The following is a 21,778-nucleotide window of genomic DNA, read 5'->3' as shown; positions in this document are numbered from 1 at the left end:
TGAACGGTTAGTGGTTGGACTATGGAAAACTCAGTGAGTTGTTAAGTTCTATACATTTGGTTATGAATTAGTTGAAATGTCAGGTTACTTTTATTTATGTTAAGTTGCAATGGATGCCAATTTTTTTTGTGTTGAATGATGCTTGGAGTGTTAAGCTATTGGTATGTTACTGACTGAGTTATAATGTGGTGTTGTGATTTTTAACTGATATTCCATGTTACATCTGTTGTTGCTTGCTATGCCTTGTAGAATTGGTGCAGGATGATGATATGATGCTAATTGCCTTGCCCTGACTTTCTGTAAGATAATTGTTTCAGGGTGCTAGGTCAATTGTGGAGCGTTTATATCGATACTTCCCTGTCTTTCTTACTCATTAGTGCAAAATGGAGGTTTGGCTTGTGACTATTGGGTTTTCCGTTCTACAAATGGTCATGGCATGGATGTGAGGTTGTTTATGCAGGGTTGATGCTGCTGGTGTCTTGGGAAGATCCAACATATATTGAAATGGACAGGGTCTAATGTCGAACACCCTAACCTGGATGCCAACTCTTTATCAACATTAGCTAAATAAGCTTCACAACATCTAGTAACAACACCCTAACCTCTGTTTGTAGGATGGAATAAATACCTGCCTAAGAATGGAAATCTTTCTCCTCGTTTGGAAAGAGATTACTGAGCTCTTGACCGGAAGACAACATCGAGGATAGCGATGGAATAAAGTAATTATCCGTTTTCATCAATAACCAAGGTAATTTCTGAAGAAACTTTTGTTCTTCATCGTAGAAGAATAACTTATCCTCATCATTGTAATCATGTACCAAATGAAGATACACAGAGTAAGGCACTTTTAAATTTATGACTGATTTATTTTTCAGCATTTTTCCATGACATTGATCAAACTTCTGATTGAAACTATGAAGCTGACTGTTGAGAGGGAAATCGGGAGGGAGAAACCATGAAACATCTGGAATTGGTTCGTAGAAGAGATCAGTCATATCAACTCCAGGATCAACCAAAAGAAAAAGGTTTGTGAGGAGAGCATAAAGAAATGCAGAAGCCAAGGTCTATATCCGGTTCCCACTAAATGACATCCAAACCATACAGTTACAATCCGGGGACTGAACTGAGATCTGTCACTATTTTATTATAGTATTCAGCATAAGGCCTACATTCTCTTTGCGGAGAGCTTCGTGTTTTTTAGTAATCTGGAAATGAGTAAGGGGAATGGATTCCCTGATGGCCCTTCGACTGAATGACACCTGCTGTGACATGATCCATCATCAAATCCAGCTGCTAGAAGTCCACCTAATATTTTGCTTTTATAAGCTTAACGGAATCAGAGGTATCACTGTTCCATCCTTGATGTTGAATAGTAATGGTGACACTGGTATATGTTATTGATTTTGTTGAATCGGACATTAGTCATGCCATGCTATCTGTTGACTCTAGAAGCTTGCAGAAGATGGTTTGGATGGTTAAAAATCTTGGGCTCTTGGAGTTTCAATCCTAAAACAGAAGGAGAATAGAAACTCGATTTCTCAAGAAACCTTCAAGATTATCCTTTCAATGGTGTTCGGGGAAGAAGGGGGTCGAAGCTTCGGCAAGAGGGATCCTATTTCTGATCATGAAGGGTCTTATTTATAGCCAATATGAATGATATTTTCACACTTCCAAATTTGGAAAAATTTCAAATTCTCCCTTGCATGGATGCATGGGCGTGCATTAGGCCCATGAGATGATGCCATATGATCCAAAGTTCAGTGTACTTCATGCTGAAATCATGTTAGAAGCTCATGCAAATGTATATGAAAAGTGGAACTTGAAATTATCCAAATGGTGCTTTAACTTACACCCATGCACAAGTCCCTCAATTTTAATCCAAATGAGTTGATCTCAGATGTTCTGGAAAGGTGGGATCAAGAGGAACAACTTTCATGTTTAACACTTTTTCATTTGAAGTTTGGATCATGATTAATTTTGAGGTGGAAGTTTGTGAAATCAAACATATTTGAAATGTTCCTTCATGAAAGTTGTAGATAGTTCAAACCTCTTCAATTAAGTCACAAATTTGACCTCATTTAGATTTGGAATGAAGGAGTTATGCATTTTAGAAGTTGAGGAAAACCACTTATTCAATGGTATTGACCCAAAATGGCCTATAACGTTTCCTCTTGGAACATGCATTTGCAAGTTGAATTTTCACTTACTCCAAACATAACAGTTGAATAATACATCTAGAATTTAATCATGGAATTTTAATGACTTTCATATCATGAAAATTGAGCAAGTTATGGTCTTGGGAAGTTGACCTCCAAACTAGGGTTCATACAAAATGACCTATAATCTTTCACCATAAAAAATAACTTTCCAAGCAAAAGTAGCTCTTGACCTAAACATGAAAGTTATTTGTAATGTCATTTAGAGTAACTTTTTTCTTGGAATAATTTTTATATGACAAAAATTGTAGGAGATAGGTCCAGGGAACCCCAGTTTTGACCAGTTGACTTCCTCTGGTCAACCACCATGAACCATCTTGCTAGCTTGACATTCTCTTGACTTTTTGGACTCATGGAGGATAATATATGCATAATATGATGTAATGATAAGTATACCTTGAAATATTTGATAAATTGATAAGAAACTTGTTGGAGAAGTCACACAAGACACCCAAATGAATTAGGGTTTCCAAGGCAAACCAACTCCAAACTCTTGATGATTTCTTGATCAAAATAACATGTGAAGAACAAACGGATCCATGTATGATACTTAGAGCCAATGTAGACCAAGTCTTGATTGAGCACCTTGCATTGAGGGTCTTAAACCCTATATGTGAGCTTGATAGAGCATAGGTGAGCATACACACCACCTACAAAAGAGTTAAACTATACAATGACATATTTTTGGTATTTTGGTTAGTAAATAATGAAAAATGAAGTATGATACAATCAAATGTGCTTGCTGATCTCTCCCAGTGCAAACCCAATGAATGAGGGGGAAGGAGGATGCGAATGTGTGATCCCCATGCTAATGCATATGATGAGATAACATGAGGGATATTAGGGTCAAAATTGGGGTTTTACAGCCATGAATCAGGGTTTCAATCCATATGATGCGCAATACCATAGTCCTCAATCCAGAACCCCGATTTTATCAACCACAAACCCTGAATCCATGATACCTGTTAGCAGATGTTAATCATTAATGACTGAATGAATGTGAATGAGTATGAATAAGGTTAGATGGATATCGAGTTATAGGCAGATGAAAAAGAGAAAAGGAGGGAAAATTTTGGGGTACTACAGTAGTTCGTACGTTGTTGGGGTTGTTGTTGATGTTGTTGATGTTGTTATTGAATAGGAACTGATTGATTTGTTGAGTTATGAGTGAAGACTGGAATTACTGATGATACTTGATATTGATGTTGACGGGACTGGGAATTCTTCCTCACATGAGGCCTCCTCTGCCTCCCTGCTGATACTGCATTAGTTTCTCCTTTCTTCTTTTTTGAGAAGCTACCAACACACTTCTTGCTCGCCGACGCCTCATCTTTGGATAATCGTCCCTCTCAGACTCCTTCTTCCAATATTATCCCCATGTTTACCATATGGGTAAAATCATTAGGGGCACTTGCGATCATACGTTCATAGTAAAATGAACTCAGCGTCTTCAAGAATATATTGGTCATTTACTTTTCTTACAAATGTGGACTAATCTGAGCAGCTAACTCCCTCAATCTTTGAGCATATTCTTTGAATGTCTACTTGTCCTTCTAAGACATCGACCTCAACTAATCCCGATCGGGAACCATATCAACATTGTACTTATATTGTTTGACAAAGGCCTTGTTGAGTTATGAGTGAAGACTGGAATTACTGATGATACTTGATATTGATGTTGACGGGACTGGGAATTCTTCCTCACATGAGGCCTCCTCTGCCTCTCTGCTGATACTGCATTAGTTTCTCCTTCCTTCTTTTTGGAGAAGCTACCAACAGACTTCTTGCTCGCCGACGCCTCATCTTTGGATAATCGTCCCTCTCAGACTCCTTCTTCCAATATTATCCCCATGTTTACCATATCGGTAAAATCATTAGGGGCACTTGCGATCATACGTTCATAGCAAAATGAACTCAGCGTCTTCAAGAATATATTGGTCATTTCCTTTTCTTACAAAGGTGGACTAATCTGAGCAGCTAAATCCCTCAATCTTTGAGCATATTCTTTGAATGTCTACTTGTCCTTCTAAGACATCGACCTCAACTAATCCCGATCGGGAACCATATCAACATTGTACTTATATTGTTTAACAAAGGCCTCGCCCAAGTCATTAAAAGTACGGACACTAGCATTGTCAAAGACCATGTACCATCTAAAGGGAAGTTCCAGTCAAACTATCATATAAGTAGTGAATAAGTAGATGATCGTTATCAGTTTGAGTAGACATCTTTCTAGTATACATGACAAGATGACTCAACGGACAAGTATTCCCTTTATATTTTTCAAATTTTGGGACCTTGAACTTCACCGAAATCTTGACATTGGGAACTAAACACAATTCAACAACACTTTTACCAAATAAATCATTTCCTCTTAGGGTCTTCAATTCCTTCCGTAGCTCAAGGAACTGATCCTTCATCTCATCGATCTTCTCAAAAACATATGGACCTTCAAACGACTCGTAGTGGTAAATGGTTTCCTCGACACGAGGTAGAGTATGCACAATAGGAGGAGGAATGGACAAGACCGGGCTAGATGTTGGCACAGAAGAAAATATTGGTGCGTACCCTTCAGGTACAAAGTTTGGTGGCATTCCCCACGGGAACCCAACAGGCATGGCAGGCGCATATTGGCTGGCAGCAACAACAGGTATCGATGATGAAGAAATCTCTGAAATGACAGTCCTCTGAGGAGGAAGAGTTGCAAGAGGAGGATACGGTTGGTTCCAAGCAACAATCACAGACTCCATCAAGGCTGTGAGTCTGGCAATCTTATCATTCAATTCTTTGTTCTCTTGTTCAAGATGCTTCATTCTTTTCAGTCGATTATCTCGAGTGTTATAGTGATGAGTCAGCTTGGCTGATACACAGAAGAAGAATCGATAAGACATCTGGCAGAAGAAACCTGTTATGCAAATGATGCATGAAATGTAATGTTTCTGATTGTTTTTAATTTCAAGGAACATATGAAGTCTTATTTGCAAATATAATAATAATCAACAATAATAATAATTCAATTGACCATAAAAATCTCTTTTTATTCATAAAATTTGGAAGGATTACACTGAGTACAATTTCAGAAACCAAAATAGAAATACAAGAGTAAAGAAAACTATCATCATAAGGATCCCTAGCAACTATATCAGATGATCTGGCCAAGGGAGTGTACTTCCTTCAAATGTGTTGGATCTCTGACTCAAAGGACGCCTTCATCTGAGCCTTCTCGAGGACAAGCTGATCAACAATCTTCTTCCAAGCACCGGAAGGCCGAGGCATGCTAGAGGAAACTAAACCCTCCGGATCTCATTGTCTCTTCATTGCACGACCCTCAAGAATCTCAATAAGTGCATCCTTGTCTTTCGACTCAAGTTGCAACTCTTCATGCTTCCGGTTCAAAGCATGTAACCGCTTTTCCCACAGGTTTTTCTCTTGCTTCATATTGGCAAGTGCGTCTTCCAACTCCTCTACATCTTGGTTAGGGAGAGTTAATGTCTCAACCACAACCACAAACATAGGTCTCTCACAAGCGTACGACATCTTGAGCTCCAAGGCTCTCTTCTTCACCCAAATAGTGTAAGCTTCCAAAGCTACATAGTTGCATGGACCAAGCTTGGATCTTCCTTTCCTATGCACATTGTGCCAAGCACGCACCATTATACTCTTCAAATTTTGGGGATCCTTACCCTCTTGATAGAATAGACCCTCTAACTGAACGTTATTAGGCTTATCTCTCAAGGGGAACCCAAGCTGACGACGGGCCAAAGCAGGGTTGTAGTTGATTCCTCCTTGCGTACCAATGAGAGGAAGATTAGAGAACTCACCATAATTGTCAATAATATCTAAGCTACCCAATTAATAATCATACCAAAAAATATCATAATTAGTGAGAGACATAAGTCTCTGAGACCACCGCAAACATTGTCGGTTCTCCAAGAAAGCAGACGTTAGAGACAAGTGCGAAATAAACCACTTGTACAGAAGAGGAACACAACACACAATAGTCCTACCACCTTTGGAATTCCTCAAATGCAAAGAGAAATACATGTCACCCAACAGAGTCGGAACATAATTCCAATCAAGAAAACCCTAATGGCGTTAACATCAACAAAACCGTCAATGTTAGGGAAAGTTAGGCCATAGATAAGAAAGACAAAGATGGCTTCAAAAGCATCCATACTACCGGCTTGAGCAAAAACAATAGCTCTACCAATGAGAAATTTAGAAGACAACCCTAGAATCCATCCTTTCTTCACCAAATGAGCATCAATCTTAGATTTCTTCAAATGAAAAGCTTCGACTATGACATGAGATCTGAGAATCTCCTCTAATCCACTGAAAGGTACCTTGTTAGATATGGGTATACCTAAGAGATGAGCATACTTCTCCAACATGGGCATGAGCTGATAATCGGGAAAAGTGAAGCACCGATAAAGAGGGTCATAGAACTGAACCAAAACATTCAGAAGTCCTTCAACCACATCAGTAGATAATACGGACAAGAGCTTCCCATGACGTTACTTGAAATCCAAGGGATCTAATACAAAGGATGACAACTTCCTTAACTCCTTAAAATCTGGACATCTGAAACTGTACTTTTTAGTATTCCTTCGTCCACAATTCATGGTCTGAAAATATTTGCAAATAAGACCTTGGTTTCCTTGAAATTTATTTTCTACGATGAATGTTATGATGCGCATGTATGCATGCATGTAACAATCACACACAAGGGATCATACAACAGGCAAACACAAACAAAGGTCAAGGGATGGATAAAGTCATCATCAAGACCAATCATCCATTTTGGTGGATTATGGTTTTCACCTTATTAACACCCAAGTTCCATTGATATCGATGAGACAGATCAGATCAAGGGTTTGTTGTGAGTCACGAGCATGGAGTTAGGTTAAGGACCGTACCAAAGGAGTGTACTAAGGATAAAAAACCTGTAGATCATGTTCTAAAAAGTTCTCAGAGTCTTGATCCCATCTATCAAATACTATAGGTTAGGATGACTGACTCGCCAACCCATAGTATTCTCAAGAGAAACTCGTCTGAGTGTATTATCGCGCCTAGTACCAACATTTTACTGATTATGTAGCTACAATAGATTTCTTTCACAATATTTCTAACCACTCTCTTTTTATATATCATCATGGCAATACACAACTTATATTCTTCTGTATATGGATGGCATTATTCTTGTTGCATCATCTGACACTCTTTAAGAATCTATTATGGAATGACTGAGTTTCAAATTCTCCATGAAGGATCTGGGACCTCTAAGTTATTTTCTGGTTATTTCTATCACCGACATTCCAAAGGTATTTTTCTTTCTCAAAAGAAATATGCAGAAGAAATTATCAAATGAGTCAGTATGTCCTTCTGCAAACCATCATCCACACAAGTAGACACAAAGGAGAAACTCATTGGTTCATCCAATAACCTTTACCATGATCCAACCGAATATCGTAGCTTTGTCGAAGCATTGAAATACTTGAAGTTCACTCGACCAGACATCTCATATGCAATTCAACATGTGTGTTTATTTATGCAAGATCCAAAAACTCAACACATTTCTGTCTTGAAACATATTATTCAATACAATCATGGTACCATAGATTTTGGCCTCCATTTGTACCTTCATCCATCGACAAGCTCATCTCTTACACATACGCAGATTGGACGGGTTCTCCAGACACAAGAAGATCTACCTCTGGCTACTGTGTTTATCTCAATGACAACTTGATCTCGTGGTCCACAAAACGCCAACATACTTTGTCGCGTTCAAGTGCTGAAGCCGAATACAGAGAAGTAGCTAATGTTGTGTCTGAATCATGTTGGCTACGCAACATACTCTTGGAATTGTGTTGTCCTGTCACAAAAGCTACTCTGGTATATTGTGACAACATTAACACGATTTATCTTTCCGACAATCTTACTCAATGTCAACGCACCAAACATATTGAAATGGATATACAGTTCATGCATGAGAAAGTTGCTCGTGGTCAAGTGCGCGTTCTACACATTCCTTCGTATTTTCAGATTGCTGACATCTTCACAAAGGGACTTTTGTTGCAAGTCTTTGATGACTTTCATGATAGTCTCAACATTCGTTCACCTCCAGTTTCGACTACGAGGTGCATTAGATATGTAAATATAGAAAGATTATTATCAATGTTGGTTGTAAATGACTAATAAAATCATGACCACATATTTGTATTGGATATATACATGATTATCACATCAATAAAAAAGGCACGACCTAAATCATCTTACAGTAGCCATTTACAGGTTTTGTGTAACCGGTTATAGGTTCGAGAATTTTGTTTGTCTATTATTTAGCTTATGTAACTTGTGTCCCAATCAGACTTGTAATGTTTGTATAAATGTCTATAGACATCCTTATCTAATACAACGAAAATATTTTTATCCTCAATTAATTTCTCTCTCCATCTTCACATTCTAATTTCTATATTATTCACCAATCTTATAGTTTCAAGTTGTAACTCAACCCTTATCCTTACCCCAAAATAATGTTCACAATTTTTCCAAGGTGCAACCTTTCACTATCCTCGACTAGAAGAAGGAACAAGAATACTATTCTCCTCAAGTGTTACCCCACCTCCACTTTGAAGAAAAGGTGTTTCTCGAATGGATGGATGACAAATATTATGGTCGAGGACGATGCTATCGGTTCTAAAGAAGACGAGGTGGATAATGAGGAATTGGGAAAGGCTTTACCCCTTAAAGAACAAACACAAAACTATGAGACCCAGGTGGATCAGATACTATAAATTGTACTTGGTTGCCAAAATTGAAGTTTCTAGAAGACGATGTCACTTCCATATTCTTAAATTCCTATGAATCATGTGATTTTAAATGGATGATGAGTCATTAATAAGATTTTTTTTAAATAACCATTATTTTCAAATTAAATACTAAAATAATCATATTTTCGAATTATTTACCAAAGTAACAACTTTTCAAATAAAAGAAAAATTACACGACAAGAGCAGACACCACTACATGTGACGCATGCATGTTTTTTTTGCACTAAGGCGTCTATCCTAACGACGCATGCATGCACATGATGCAATAAGAGCAGGCGCCACTACCAGTGGCGTATGCTTTATTTTGGTTTTTTTAATTATTTATTAAGGGGAGTCGTCAGGAGGTTCGCCACTCCTCGCTAGGAGGAGTGGCGCATGCATGCAATAATAGCCTTTTGCATGCATGTGCCATAGGCAGTGACACCTTAGTGCAAAAAAGCATACATGCGCCACAAGTTGTGGCGTCTACTTTTGTTGTATAATTTTTTTATTTAAAAAGTTGTTAGTTTGATAAATAATTGAAAAATATGGTTATTTTGGTATTTAATTTGAAAATAGTGGTTATTTTTATAAAAATTCATTAAGAAAGTTGTTATCACTATATTTTGAGTATATAACTTGATCAAATAAGTTTTTTTAAACGAATGTTATAAAAGATATTTTTTAAAATATTATGAGTATTTTTACATTTGATTTTTATTAATTTAAAGACTAATTTTTATATTCTATAATATAAACATACATTATTAATTATTAAAACATAGTCAAAATCGTAGTTTTTTTTCAAAAAGTTGTATTTCAAAAATAATTTTTATGAAAAACTATTTGAAATAGGTTCAAAGTTAAGTGATTTTTTAAAATTTTAAATTTTTTTTAATAAAATTATAAAAAATAATTATAAATTTTTTTTACACAAAATTATAATATAATATAAAAAATTATTTAAAAACCAAAAAAAACAGGCTCAAATAAAAATTCAATTAAGTGAGTTAAGAAAAGACTTTTACTAACATTGCTTGTTATTAGATTCCTATCAGAGATCATACACATTCAAGGGACAAAAAGCTGACATTGAGTAACTTAAGTAAAAACACAATGCATTTTAAAAAAGAGAGGATATTCATTTTGAGATGCTCCAATTTGCAGATGATACGGTTTTAGTGTGTGATGGATCTAAGGAAAATTTATGGTGTATTAAAACTTTATTGAGGGGTTTTGAATTGGTGTCGGGGTTGTGTATTAATTTAAAGAAAAGTAAGTTGTATGGTGTGCATGTGGAGGATTTTATTTTGAAATCGGCGTCTTCTTTTTTGGCTTGTAATTTGGAAAAGATACCTTTTACTTTTCTCGGTATTCCTATTGGAGGTAACCATAGACGTAGACTTTTTTGGTCTATGATGCTTGCAAAGATGAAGAAGAGATTGTGTGGTTGGAGAGGGAAACATCTATCTCTTGGAGGTAAGGTTACTTTACTCAATTCGGTGTTAAACAATCTGCCTATCTTTTTACTTTCTTTCTTTAAGGCTCCCAAGTGTGTTTTGGAGGATATTATCAAAATTCAAAGGAATTTCTTATGGGGGGATGGTGGTGGAAGTAGAAAAATGTGTTGGGTTAGTTGGGATCAAATTTGTCTTAGAACGGAGGAAGGAGGTTTAGGTGTTAAGAATGTGGAGTGGTTTAATTTGTCTTTGATGAGTAAATGGGGTTGGCGTTTTCTTAATGATAACCATGCGATATGGTTTAATTTACTTCAATTTAGATATGGTAGTGGATTGCAATCTCTTTGTGATGTGGTGTCGAAGTCGGTTTTGTCTAATTACTCTTTATGGTGGAGAGATATTCGGTTAGTTTGTGGTTCTCCTTTTGGCGGTCATGATTGGTTTTGTGATTCAATTTCTTGTAAATTGGGAAGATGCAATTCTTTTCTTGCTTGGAAGCATTGTTGGTTGGGAAATATTTCTCTTAAACTTCTTTTTCCTCGTTTATTTGAGGTTTGTTCATTTCCTAATGCTCTTGTGATTAATTGTGGTTTATGGGAGAATGAGGGTTGGAGTTGGAAGGTGGGTGTTGATTCTACCTTATTAGTAGGTGAATTATTGGAGGATTGGAAGGAGTTAACAGAGATCCTAAAGGATGTAAAACCGTGTATGAATGAGGTTGATAAATTAATTTGGTGGAGAGATGTGGAGGGCTTTTCGGTTAGGAATGCTTTTAAACGTTTGTACTCATTGAATGCGGTTAACCATATTGGTAGTGATTTTAGACGTTGTGAACTTAAAAAGATTATGGAAAGCTATTATTCCGTGTAAAGTCAAGTTGTTTGGGTGGAGATGGATCTTGGGAGCCTTACCGACGAGAAAAGAACTTTCGCATAGAGGCGTGATTTTAGGTGTGGAGGGTTCTTTTTGTCCCTTATGTGAGTTAGAAGAGGAATTTGTTGGTCACCTTTTTCTTAAGTGTTGTAAAGTTAAAACCATTTGGAAGGAAGTGTTCTCATGGTTTGGAGTGGATTTTGATGATCTATTGGAATTTTCGGATATTGATACTATTGTTACCGGAGAAGATGTGCTGTTATTTTTATCTAATTATTTGGATGGAAGAGTGAAGTCGTCTTTCTTCGCTTTTATTTGGTCTTTGGTTTGTTGGAGCATTTGGAATGCTAGAAATAATTTGGTATTTAAACATTCCATTTGGAATGTGGTAGAGATTTTATTGATTATTAAATCAATTGGGTGGGATTGGATTTCTATTTTGTCCAAGGGGAGTATAGATATTAATAGAGATTTATGGTTTGCTAATCCTACTAGTTTTATTGGATTGTAACTTTTCCCTTTGTATTGGGTTGCACCCCTTGTGCGTATTAATACAAGTGTTTATCAAAAAAAAAAAAAGAGGTCCATATTTAAATAAATAAATTAAAAAAAACCATATAAATTACTCTCTCCATTTCTTTTTAAATATCATTTTTTTATACATATCAAAAAAGCTAATCATTATTGTTACTTTTTAAAAAATAATTCTTCATTTATCTATAATACTCCTAATTATTTATTAGATTCATTTTATTTTTTTCTCTGGAATAATTATATAGAAATAATTTTAATAAAAGTGTAATTAATTAATATTACCTTAAAACTCTGCAAGTGAAAATTAAAAAAAATTAAAAATTTCTCAAAAAAATGTTACTTAAAAAAGAAGAAGAGAGTAACATGTTATACATCGACAATATAAGAAGTTTTATAGTCACAATGCATTAAAATTAATCCCTTTGAGAAAATGGCGCAGGCAGGTTTGTTTTTACACTCATGTTCAATAAAAAAAATCAATATTTTGCAATTATTTATACATTGCGATGTGACAACATTATGAAGAATTCTCTTCGGACTTGGTATCCATTAAACGTATTTTTCAACGCTCAAGTTTTACCTTAATCAATACTCATACTTGTACAGAAGTATCATACAGAAACATATCCGAGAAAGTGAGAAATGTTTAACAATGCATTGCAGGAAAAAATGTTGAATGTTCAATTTTTTCCTAAATCTGATGAGAAATTATATTCCTACCAGGTCCAAGGAAGGTGTTATTCCTTCTGGAAGTTGTAGAAGCTCCGCTCAATATCTTCTGAACACGCAGGTGAAAGACGTAGCTTTCAAACATCACCTGACCCGACGACAAGCAAATTTGATCATTAAAATGATTTCCGTTTGCCCTGTTTCTTCCTTCAGACGGACTAACTTTCTTTTCTGTATAAAGAAAGAAGAATAGAAGACACGTTTTAAAAATAATCAAAGAGCAAAAATTTAGAAGAAGTTAGATTGATAGACCAATGAACTGCATACCTTCATTTGTAATTTTACATTTAAGAGGAGTTTCTGTTTCAGCATCACAACTGCTCCTGGTGAAAATTTCAATTTGCTAATCATATATCTCATGTAATATGTATTATGAGAGTGTTGACACCAGCATAGCATCTAAGAATGAGAAAAAAAAATATAGGACCTAAGAATAGTCATACTTTTTGTTATCTTCTTGACTTTCATGTTTGTTAGGTATCTTCAGGGACGAGGACATCTCCTCCACGTGAACAGGAGAATCAGCTGTTTCATGACACTCTGTTGTCTTAGGATTAGTCTTATCTGTGCCTTCACTTTCTTGCGCATGATCATCGGAAGTTGGAGCATCTTCTTCCAATTTCTTTTCACAGGATATTTCATTCTCCCCCATAAAAATATCTTCTTGCTCAAAAAAATTGTGTCTGTCTTTTTTCAATTTCATTTGTCTTTCCCCTTTGGTCGCACTTCCCTGTCCTGACATATCAGTAGATGAAGTCTCGCAATGAAAACCACCATTGTCTTGAGGCCTTTCTTTGAACTGAAAATCTGAAGATAAACTTGGTCCGGTTGACCATGAATGAAAACTCGGGAATGGAGTTGGACTGTCAAATGCAAACTTTTCCAAGGTAAAACTGCAAGGAGGAGAATCGGCCATACTTGCAGCATTTTTAAACCCACCAAAGGAAGGACTAGTCCTGTATTCAGGGGTAGTAAAGACGGTGAAAGGATCTTCAGCTCGAGTATTCCAGCCAAAGACTGAAAAGTTTTCCTCTAAATCTTGATTGAATGAAGTAGTAACAGAACTTCTATCAACAGAAGCATATCTTTCCTGCCAGCTGTTTTGGGCACCAATCTTTTCCTGAAGAATAAAGTTTGAGTGATAAGAAGGTTTTCGCTTTGATGGATTTGGAAGACTTCTGTTCTTCTCTTCGTGAGTACTGCACTTATGACTAGGGCTTGCAAAAACCTTTCTGTGTTTTCTTTTGTTCTCTCCTGTTACTAATCTTGACGGCGAATGCACGGCGTATTCACCCCTCACTGACATAAAATAGACATTCCAACTAAAATTGGTAGTGGTACCAATGTCTTATGATATAACTATATTTATCATATATAATATATGACTCTTAAGAGTGTGCATTGATGTTGGTGTGTGTGGGCGCGTCTGAAAGAGAGAGAGAGAGAAAGAGAAGACATATCATACCAGCAGTGGCTGAGCTTGACTCTCCGCTGATATATCATTCAAAAATAATAGTCAGACACAAGTAACAGTACAAAGAAACAGATAAAATCACCTTGAAACCCAGGATTATTCTGATTTTACCTCAACAAGCTTGAACTGTCTCTTACATCTTCTGGAAATAAATTTTGCACGTTGAAGTTCCCATATGATCTAAAACAATTACGACCACACAAAAACATAAGCAAATGTTCATCCCACAATAGAGCCTGCATCTAAGAATAATGTTCATACCTTGTCCTACTAGCACCACAGAAGTTAAAATCATCATCTAATTGGTCTGTGGAAATTGAGGCCAATGGCTCTGAAGATAAAGAAAAAGAGCATAGTAATAAACACCAGCACATAATGGTATATAATCATTACTTATGCCAATATGTTATGGTCTCACAAACAAATGAAGTTACCTGTTACATGTTCATTACATGACATCAGTTCTAGGAATAAGTGAATCACATTGACTATAAGTCTAGTAGACAGAATATTAACCTCCTTTATGAAGTTAAAAACCACAAACATTGATGTAGAAATAACCATAGGTACCGTCATAAATGTGAAAAATTGTAGCACCATCTGAGCATAACCAACAATTGTGTAGGTAACATCGTTCTTAAGAAAAATAAGACACACAGTTTACATGTTAATGAAGTGTCAAATGACCAGACAATTCTTCACAGATATTAGGTACATGACAAAACAAAAGAATGAAAACTTATGGTGGTGAACCAACCAACTAGAGCGGGTGGAAATTAGATAATGTGTTGTTAGTGCCATTGATGTTCAAAGAATACTTTTGAAAACAATGACACAGAATTTAAAATGATGGCTTAAGCAAGCAAGCTGTACCACCCATGTTGAAATCATTCCTTGCTGTTGCTGAAGGCCTACAGAGCCATAAACAACAAACAACCATATTTAAGACAAAAATATCATTGTAAGAAACAAGCGAAGGTATGCAATGTGCTCAAATACAATACATAAATACCATTTCTCCGGAAGGAGGTCTTCAAAACCATAACATTCCCTTTTGAAAGCCACTCTTTTCAATGGTTCAGGAGATTTACGATCCATTTGAATAGTATTCTCATATGAGGCATCATATCCTATCGCTTCGTCAAACTTCTCGTCAAGGAAGATAGAACATGCTATATACATAACACTAAGGGGTTAAATATCTTTCAAATATCCATAACAATTGACATGTCATGAATTGGAAAGACTGAATATGTGACTATGAAACTAGGCTAAACCTGGCCTTTAAACAACTTAAGTGTACTTAAAAGCTATACATTGTAGACAACCTGTGCAGGTTTTAACCGAATCATTAGTCCAGGAAATTAAACTGATACAAATTAGATAGGAATGCTACTTTTATTTTTTCACTTTTTTTATGAGGGGAGGCATTATAACATTTCAGATGTACTGGATAGGAGTTGTAGAACTGTATAGTTACTGTATTCCCAATAAGTTAAGTGACGTTAGATAAGCAAAGCAACAAATGCATAAAGGTTAGTGCTAGATCTTAAGATGTAAGATAGTGAAATGGAAAATAGGAAGCTTTAGATTACCATTCCACGTGTGTTCATTGTTTTCATTATTTTCAGTCCTGTGGAAGAACTCTTTACTAATGGAAGGGCGATTTTTGTCAATGTGGTCATAAAAATGCATGTCATCTTCAATAACTTTTGAACCTTGATTTAACTTTTTAGATGGGAAACTTGAACTGATTGGTGGAACCTCGATATCTTGCATCATTGCATCCTACCACATTGCATAGTTTCAATATTAAAAAGGTGGAATATAATGATGCAATTCAACCATTAGAGAACACAAGAGGTCTGACTCTGACGTAGTCAGAGGACTAAAAGTGGCAAAGAATAAAAGAACCAGAAGGTTAAGTAGAGGTCGGCATGCACAAAATTTTCACTTTTTTTTTCTTGAAATCATATCTCCCTCCTTTTTCAAAAAAAAAACCCTCCACAAGTATATTTTGCTAATTAAACCTTCTCAACTTCGGTTTAAGCTGAAAATATTAAAACATGTATATAAAAAAAGCATTTTCTTTACCACTTCAAGTTCAATGTCATCCAGCACGTGGCTAAGATTCTTTAATTTTTTCTTCCTTCCATCCTTCAGAAATGGAGAGTTTCTGTATGGAATTCTGCAAACAACCAATTCCAAAACATGTTAAAAGAGATTCTGTTTATCTTGGCTAGCAGCCTGTGAACTTTACATCAATTTTACAAACCCACTTTTGTTGTGCTGTTTACTTTCGTTGTCAACCTCATAGAATTTCAATTTTATATTCAAGACCAACATCTTAAAAGTGATTTTTGCATGAATGATTAAGGCTATTTCCATGAAACTAGAGAAATGATAGTCCAAGTCATTCACAAGTAGTATATGACACTGTTTAAAGGAACACTAGCTTAATAAATTTACATTCAAGACCAACATCTTAAAAGTGGATTTTGCATGACTGATTATGGCTATTTCCATGAAACTAGAGAAATGATAGTCCAAGCCATTCACAAGTAGTATATGACACTGTTTAAAGGAACACTAGCTTAATAAATTTATATTCAAGACCAACATCTTAAAAGTGGATTTTGCATGAATGATTATGGCTACTTTCATGAAACTAGAGGAATGATAGTCCAAGTCATTCACGAGTAGCATATGAAACTGTTTAAAGGAACACTAGCTAAAGTTAATACCTCATAGCAATTACATATAACTTATTAGGTTGGTTTAATGAATTTTTAAACACAGATAAGAAGGCTATAAATAAAATCAAGATGCCTAGAAGTAATCACTGACTTGAATGCAGCAAAAAGTAACTGGCAAAAACAACTAGTTGAACGCGGGACAGCAAAGGCAAATAGAGAACTCAAACAACATTGAAACTGGCCATTTAAGGAGGCATTGAGTAAACAGCTTAAAGCGGGACAAACCATAAAAAATAAGTTATCTTCTGTATGTAGGGAATTAAAATTTTAAAAAAACTGGAAAACAAGTGAGAAAATTGGCATGCTTTAGTTCGGCTGAGATATTGTAGTTATAATTAGTATCAGATAGGATATTATGTGATTGTGTCTTCATTGCATTGGATTTAATCCTTCCTTTCATAGTTAATCCCCTCGTGATGATTGGGATTGATTAGGAGGCTCATGGCTATATATATATATATATATATATATATATATATATATATATATATATATATATATATATATATATATATATATATATATAATATATATATATATATATATATATATATATATATATATATATATATATATATATGTGCATTCTCCTTAAATTCAATCTCAAGTTGGAACCACTCGAGTAGAATAAGACAGGCTGTTTTCTTTTCTGTTATATAGGACAAACATTAATTTAGGATTTTATTACAAACAAATGACTACAAGTAGAAGGGGTGTACTTTTCTAGCATTATTAATAAAAAGTTGCTAAACAGTTAAAATGAAAATGCTATAGGGATGCTTATTTATCGACCCAATTTTTCATCAGTGTGAATTACTTTGGTGATACTGATTTAAAGCAAAATTCTACATTTTGCATTAAAATTCATGTGATCGATAGTAGTTTCCCTAATAATCACCCACTGGGAATGATAAAAATATCTACTCTTTGCAGAATAATCTTACAGAAAGCAGGAATTAACAAGTGATCTATCTTTAAAATTATCAATTTAGTTACCTAGCCGTTTGTTTCGGCGAATGAACTGGTGTCTCTGTTCCAACTTTACCCAAACCTATAAGGATTTTGTTGATGTTATATGAAAAAAATGTCAGTAAGAGACAATTGGATAAACATGATATAAATAAAGTTCACTTTATCTTAATGTTAACGCACACCATGCAATCATCTAAGAAATAATTCATGTAAGAGAAGATATATATTGAAAATATTAAATTGTGAAACCCATACTTAAATTGAGCAACAAAGATCAAAATAGTCTGTTTTAAGATAATATGATATCCAGTTCCTAAATAAGAAACTGATGCGACTTCTGGTTGCGTAGCAAAATTTGAACATCACAATTTTATTCACCATCATCATCATCAAAACTTTACTGTAAGAGACAAAATTCAGTTAGCAATAGTTTTCTGTCGAATTTAAAAGGGAATTATCCATAGATTTCATACATGCTGTTGATGAGTATATAACAATAAGCTCAGTGACCCAATGAATAATGCAATATGAAACATGAGGGAATAAAATATGAGTAAAAAGCATGACTTACCTTGAAGTGAAAAAGAAACATGATCTTCACAGGTTGGAGACTTTTCCACGGTGGGATTAAGCTCATCATCACAAAGCAAATCAATGACAGATAATTCTGGGTCTATGAACAAAGAAAAATAATAGGTGAGAAGAAGAAGTTCCGAATATGAAGGATAGGGTGAGTAAAAATAAAAAAGAAAAGTTAGATCTTAAAGAATTTTCAGTATTATGGCCTCAAACAAAAAATCTGTGAGATGATCTAGACTTTACTGTGACAAGAAACTACATAGTACCGGCGGCATACACTTGTGGAATATTTGTAGTATGCTACTTACATGGATCGGTTGCTGTATTCCAATGGGTTGGTGGTCCATCAAAAGAAGTACTCTGGTGATCAGGAGCACTTGTTAAAACCCTGTCACGTGATTAAAATATCAGTATTATGAATTGCAAGATCAAATCCGTGGTGGTTGACGGTTAGCCTTAAAATAACAAAGCCAGTCTATTTTGACTGATCCCCTGATATTTCTGTCCATTCTCCCAACCCCAAAGAAAAGAAGAGAAGGAAAAGAGAGATTTGTAGAGGGAACAATGAGGTGTAAGAACCCAAACAAACCAATTAAAAGTTTGGATCTATTGGGAAAAATCCAGTTCCCACATTGAATAGAGAAAAGGCCTATGATGAGTTTATAAAGAGTGGCATTCCTCAAATTCTGTCATTTGGTTTATATTTAAATTAATTTGATTAGTTTTGTAGTTCTAAAATTTCCCGATCCAAAGAAACCAAGGCAACTAATTAAGTCTTAAGATTTCCAACCTCGCCAATCCAAATACCACACACCCATATAAGGAAGCAAGAAGGCATAGTGCAGTCATCTAAAGCCATTCAAACAACCAGTAAATAAACGTATCTTTGACATATGCTTCTAGATTAATTGAGAAGTGAGAACACCTTTTATCAGTTTGTTTGCCAGAGATGCCTAACTAAGTAGAGGAATAAGTTAGAAGAAACAAGTAAAACAATGGGTACAAGAAAATAATGTAATCATTCTCTTTGGTCATATACATTTTAAGGCTCAATAACAATAACATATAAAATATTCACTCACTTTTTTGGTGATGTTTTAATCTGGCCACATAAAGGTGCTCCTGCTTCTGTAATTAATTCACCATATGCTACATATCTCAGTTCCAAATTGCATTTAAATGGAACCATTAAGACTTGGCAGTTTACACAGCAGAACAAATGTACTAGAGCTCATACTTTCTTCTTCAAATCCGCAAGCATTTGCAGTAGTCTCCTCTTTGGTGGATATTCTTGGCTGATTTCTTGAGACACGGCCTGGCATCGCAGAAAAGACGTCTCCATCGTCCCTCCCTTTCACTATTGTATAATTTTGTGGAAATTGATAATTTTAGTAAACTGAACATAAACAAGAAAGAAGCACGAAGCCATCAAAACAAAAGAAACAAGAAAGCACTTAGAAACATAATTTGGATAGGAATCCTAATAAATCTTTTCCCCCGCCATATCACATGGCAATGTCTACAGGAAATCTATCAGATCAGAGCCTGAATTTACCGAGCCTAATGTAATGACTTATAAACCAAAATTGGCATCTATTTTTCAATATAATGAAATCATTCCCATTCTAGTTAGTTAGTAAAACATGAAAATCAGGAGAAAGAAAGTGAGTGGATAGTACAATGCAGGCATGATTTATTTTCGTGAAAATCTCATGATACAAAACCATCTCTCTTTTGTAAGCAAACAAAACCAATCCTTAATTGGTTTGGGTGATATATAATGCAGCTGTCACCTGCAAATAACCCTCCACTAGCTAGTGCCAGTCCATGTTTCATGTATAGTCCAAACAGAACAGTATTGGGATTTGGGATGCTTAACTGATCAATATATGTCACTCTGCTATGCAGAAAGAATATTAGACACTTACCTTTATGACCGACATAACTGCATTCCTGTGCATTTTTTGATAAGTTTAGCAAATTAAGAATGTCCAGTGACTGATGCTCTTTGTGTATTTGCATGTCTGAGCCTTCGGCATTGGTATCGAATCCCTTCATCTGAACATTCTGTTGTTGACGCCTCCTTTGTTCAAAATATTGCTTCTGCCTGGTGGACATAAGGATTTGATTACAATGCATGAGAAAACAACCAACAAATCTCAAAAGGATAAGTCCTTCAACTCTCAACCAACAAAGTTCCACTAGTATAAGTATAATTAACATCTATGTATTTTACCTCTTCTGTGTAGACATCCTTGACTGAAATTTCCCATCTCATTTCAAATACATGCACCATATAGATAATATGATTGAATAGCAAAAGAAAAACAAGAATCGTGTCAGGTCTTCGGTTACAACATGTTGCAATTCAGAAAGACATTACAAGCCAAACATCTCTTCTACTAATAGCAAACCATGAAAATCACGATCAAATCTGTCCTAAAGGAAATAAAATAACATGTTTTTTCTCAGAAACTTCATCATTTTCACAGTCGTGTACTCAACAATCATTGTATATAATCTTATGGATCGATCCAAGTCTTACTTATCATCATTTCAATGTGAAAAAGTCAACATCTACTATAAAACACTGTTAATCATTCAAATAATACTCAGCTTCTGGTTTTTTCTCTCTAATTTCGCAGTATACAACATTAGGAATGAAAGCATGTTAAAGTAAGCACCAAAGATAATTCAAATTTCTACAAAAATGAAGAAAAAAAACTCACAGCATTAACTTTCCGCCTTGATCCTCCCATCCATTGCAACATCCTGCCGAATGCGATCTAAAACCTAAACGCGCAACGAATCAAAATTCGATTGAAAATGTGTGGTTCGAGGAACCGGTGCAATGATCATCAAGCGAACGCGGGAGAGAACCTGCAATCATGGATGAATGAAGAAAAGGATGAAGAAGATGAAACCTGAAATGGCAAATTGAGAACTGAATGTTCTGTTTCGGAGCTTGGGGAATAGAAGATAAACGTTGAAAGGTGAAATTGATATGCTGAAGAAGCCGTTGCTGTGGTGAAAAGTGAAAACCGATTAGTTAGTGGCACCGCGGGAAGAGGCTCAACCTTCCTATATAACTAAAGAATAAAGAATTATTTAAAATTAAATTCATTATTATTCATTATACTGCCATATAAATTCGTATATGAATCCGTAAAAAAACAAAATTTCTAAAATCAATGAATTAACATATAGTATTTTTTTAAATGATTTTTGTAGTATATTTTTGTTTAAAAATTTTACAAATTAAGAGAGTAGTATATTTTTGTTTTGTTTTAAAAAAATAATTTTTGTAGTATATTTTTGACTTATGGTTATGGGGCCTACTACTCTGGTATAGGTCAAGACTTAATTCACTTGGATT

General features: G+C 35.2%; 2 protein-coding genes and 1 pseudogene across 3 annotated transcripts; 1 reads left to right on the top strand and 2 right to left on the bottom strand.

Moving 5' to 3' along the window:
- Nucleotides 1-373: 373 nt before the first annotated feature.
- LOC127080444 (galactoside 2-alpha-L-fucosyltransferase-like) lies at nt 374-1,419 on the bottom strand (annotated as a pseudogene).
- An 8,757-nt stretch (nt 1,420-10,176) lies between these two features.
- LOC127080443 (uncharacterized) lies at nt 10,177-11,355 on the top strand. The gene has a single exon (XM_051020763.1). The coding sequence runs from the start codon at nt 10,177-10,179 to the stop codon at nt 11,353-11,355; it is 1,179 nt and encodes a 392-aa protein (XP_050876720.1).
- Nucleotides 11,356-12,323: 968 nt separating this feature from the next.
- Nucleotides 12,324-21,478, bottom strand: LOC127084386 (uncharacterized). 2 transcript variants are annotated; one of them, XM_051024820.1, is made up of 19 exons: nt 21,327-21,478; nt 21,132-21,195; nt 20,639-20,661; nt 20,331-20,509; nt 19,640-19,759; nt 19,485-19,530; nt 18,711-18,790; nt 18,395-18,496; nt 17,848-17,902; nt 16,190-16,283; nt 15,691-15,883; nt 15,108-15,267; nt 14,969-15,006; nt 14,357-14,426; nt 14,207-14,275; nt 14,087-14,112; nt 13,065-13,920; nt 12,889-12,944; nt 12,324-12,792 (listed from the first exon to the last, which is right to left on the bottom strand). In XM_051024820.1, exons 2-19 carry the CDS (start codon nt 21,171-21,173, stop codon nt 12,584-12,586), a joined length of 2,418 nt encoding a protein of 805 aa, XP_050880777.1. In that variant the 5' UTR covers nt 21,174-21,195; nt 21,327-21,478; the 3' UTR covers nt 12,324-12,583. The 2 variants fall into 2 exon arrangements, with proteins under 2 accessions (XP_050880777.1, XP_050880778.1); XM_051024821.1 differs by lacking the exon at nt 20,639-20,661.
- Between the last annotated feature and the right edge of the window lie 300 nt (nt 21,479-21,778).

The sequence above is a fragment of the Lathyrus oleraceus genome, chromosome 5 (assembly GCF_024323335.1).
Source record: "Lathyrus oleraceus cultivar Zhongwan6 chromosome 5, CAAS_Psat_ZW6_1.0, whole genome shotgun sequence".
NCBI lineage: Eukaryota > Viridiplantae > Streptophyta > Magnoliopsida > Fabales > Fabaceae > Lathyrus > Lathyrus oleraceus.
This window is presented reverse-complemented; position numbering and strand designations above follow the sequence as displayed.

Excerpts from the sequence above, each read along its gene's own strand:
- LOC127084386 (XM_051024820.1), bottom strand. The coding sequence starts at position 21,173 with ATGTTGCAATGGATGGGAGGATCAAGGCGGAAAGTTAATGCT. Across the intron at positions 16,284-17,847 it reads TCGCCGAAACAAACGGCTAG|AATTCCATACAGAAACTCTC; the intron begins GTAACTAAATTG and ends GGTTGTTTGCAG. Across the intron at positions 14,276-14,356 it reads TGTGGTGCTAGTAGGACAAG|ATCATATGGGAACTTCAACG; the intron begins GTATGAACATTA and ends TAATTGTTTTAG.
- LOC127080443 (XM_051020763.1), top strand. The coding sequence starts at position 10,177 with ATGCTCCAATTTGCAGATGATACGGTTTTAGTGTGTGATGGATCTAAG.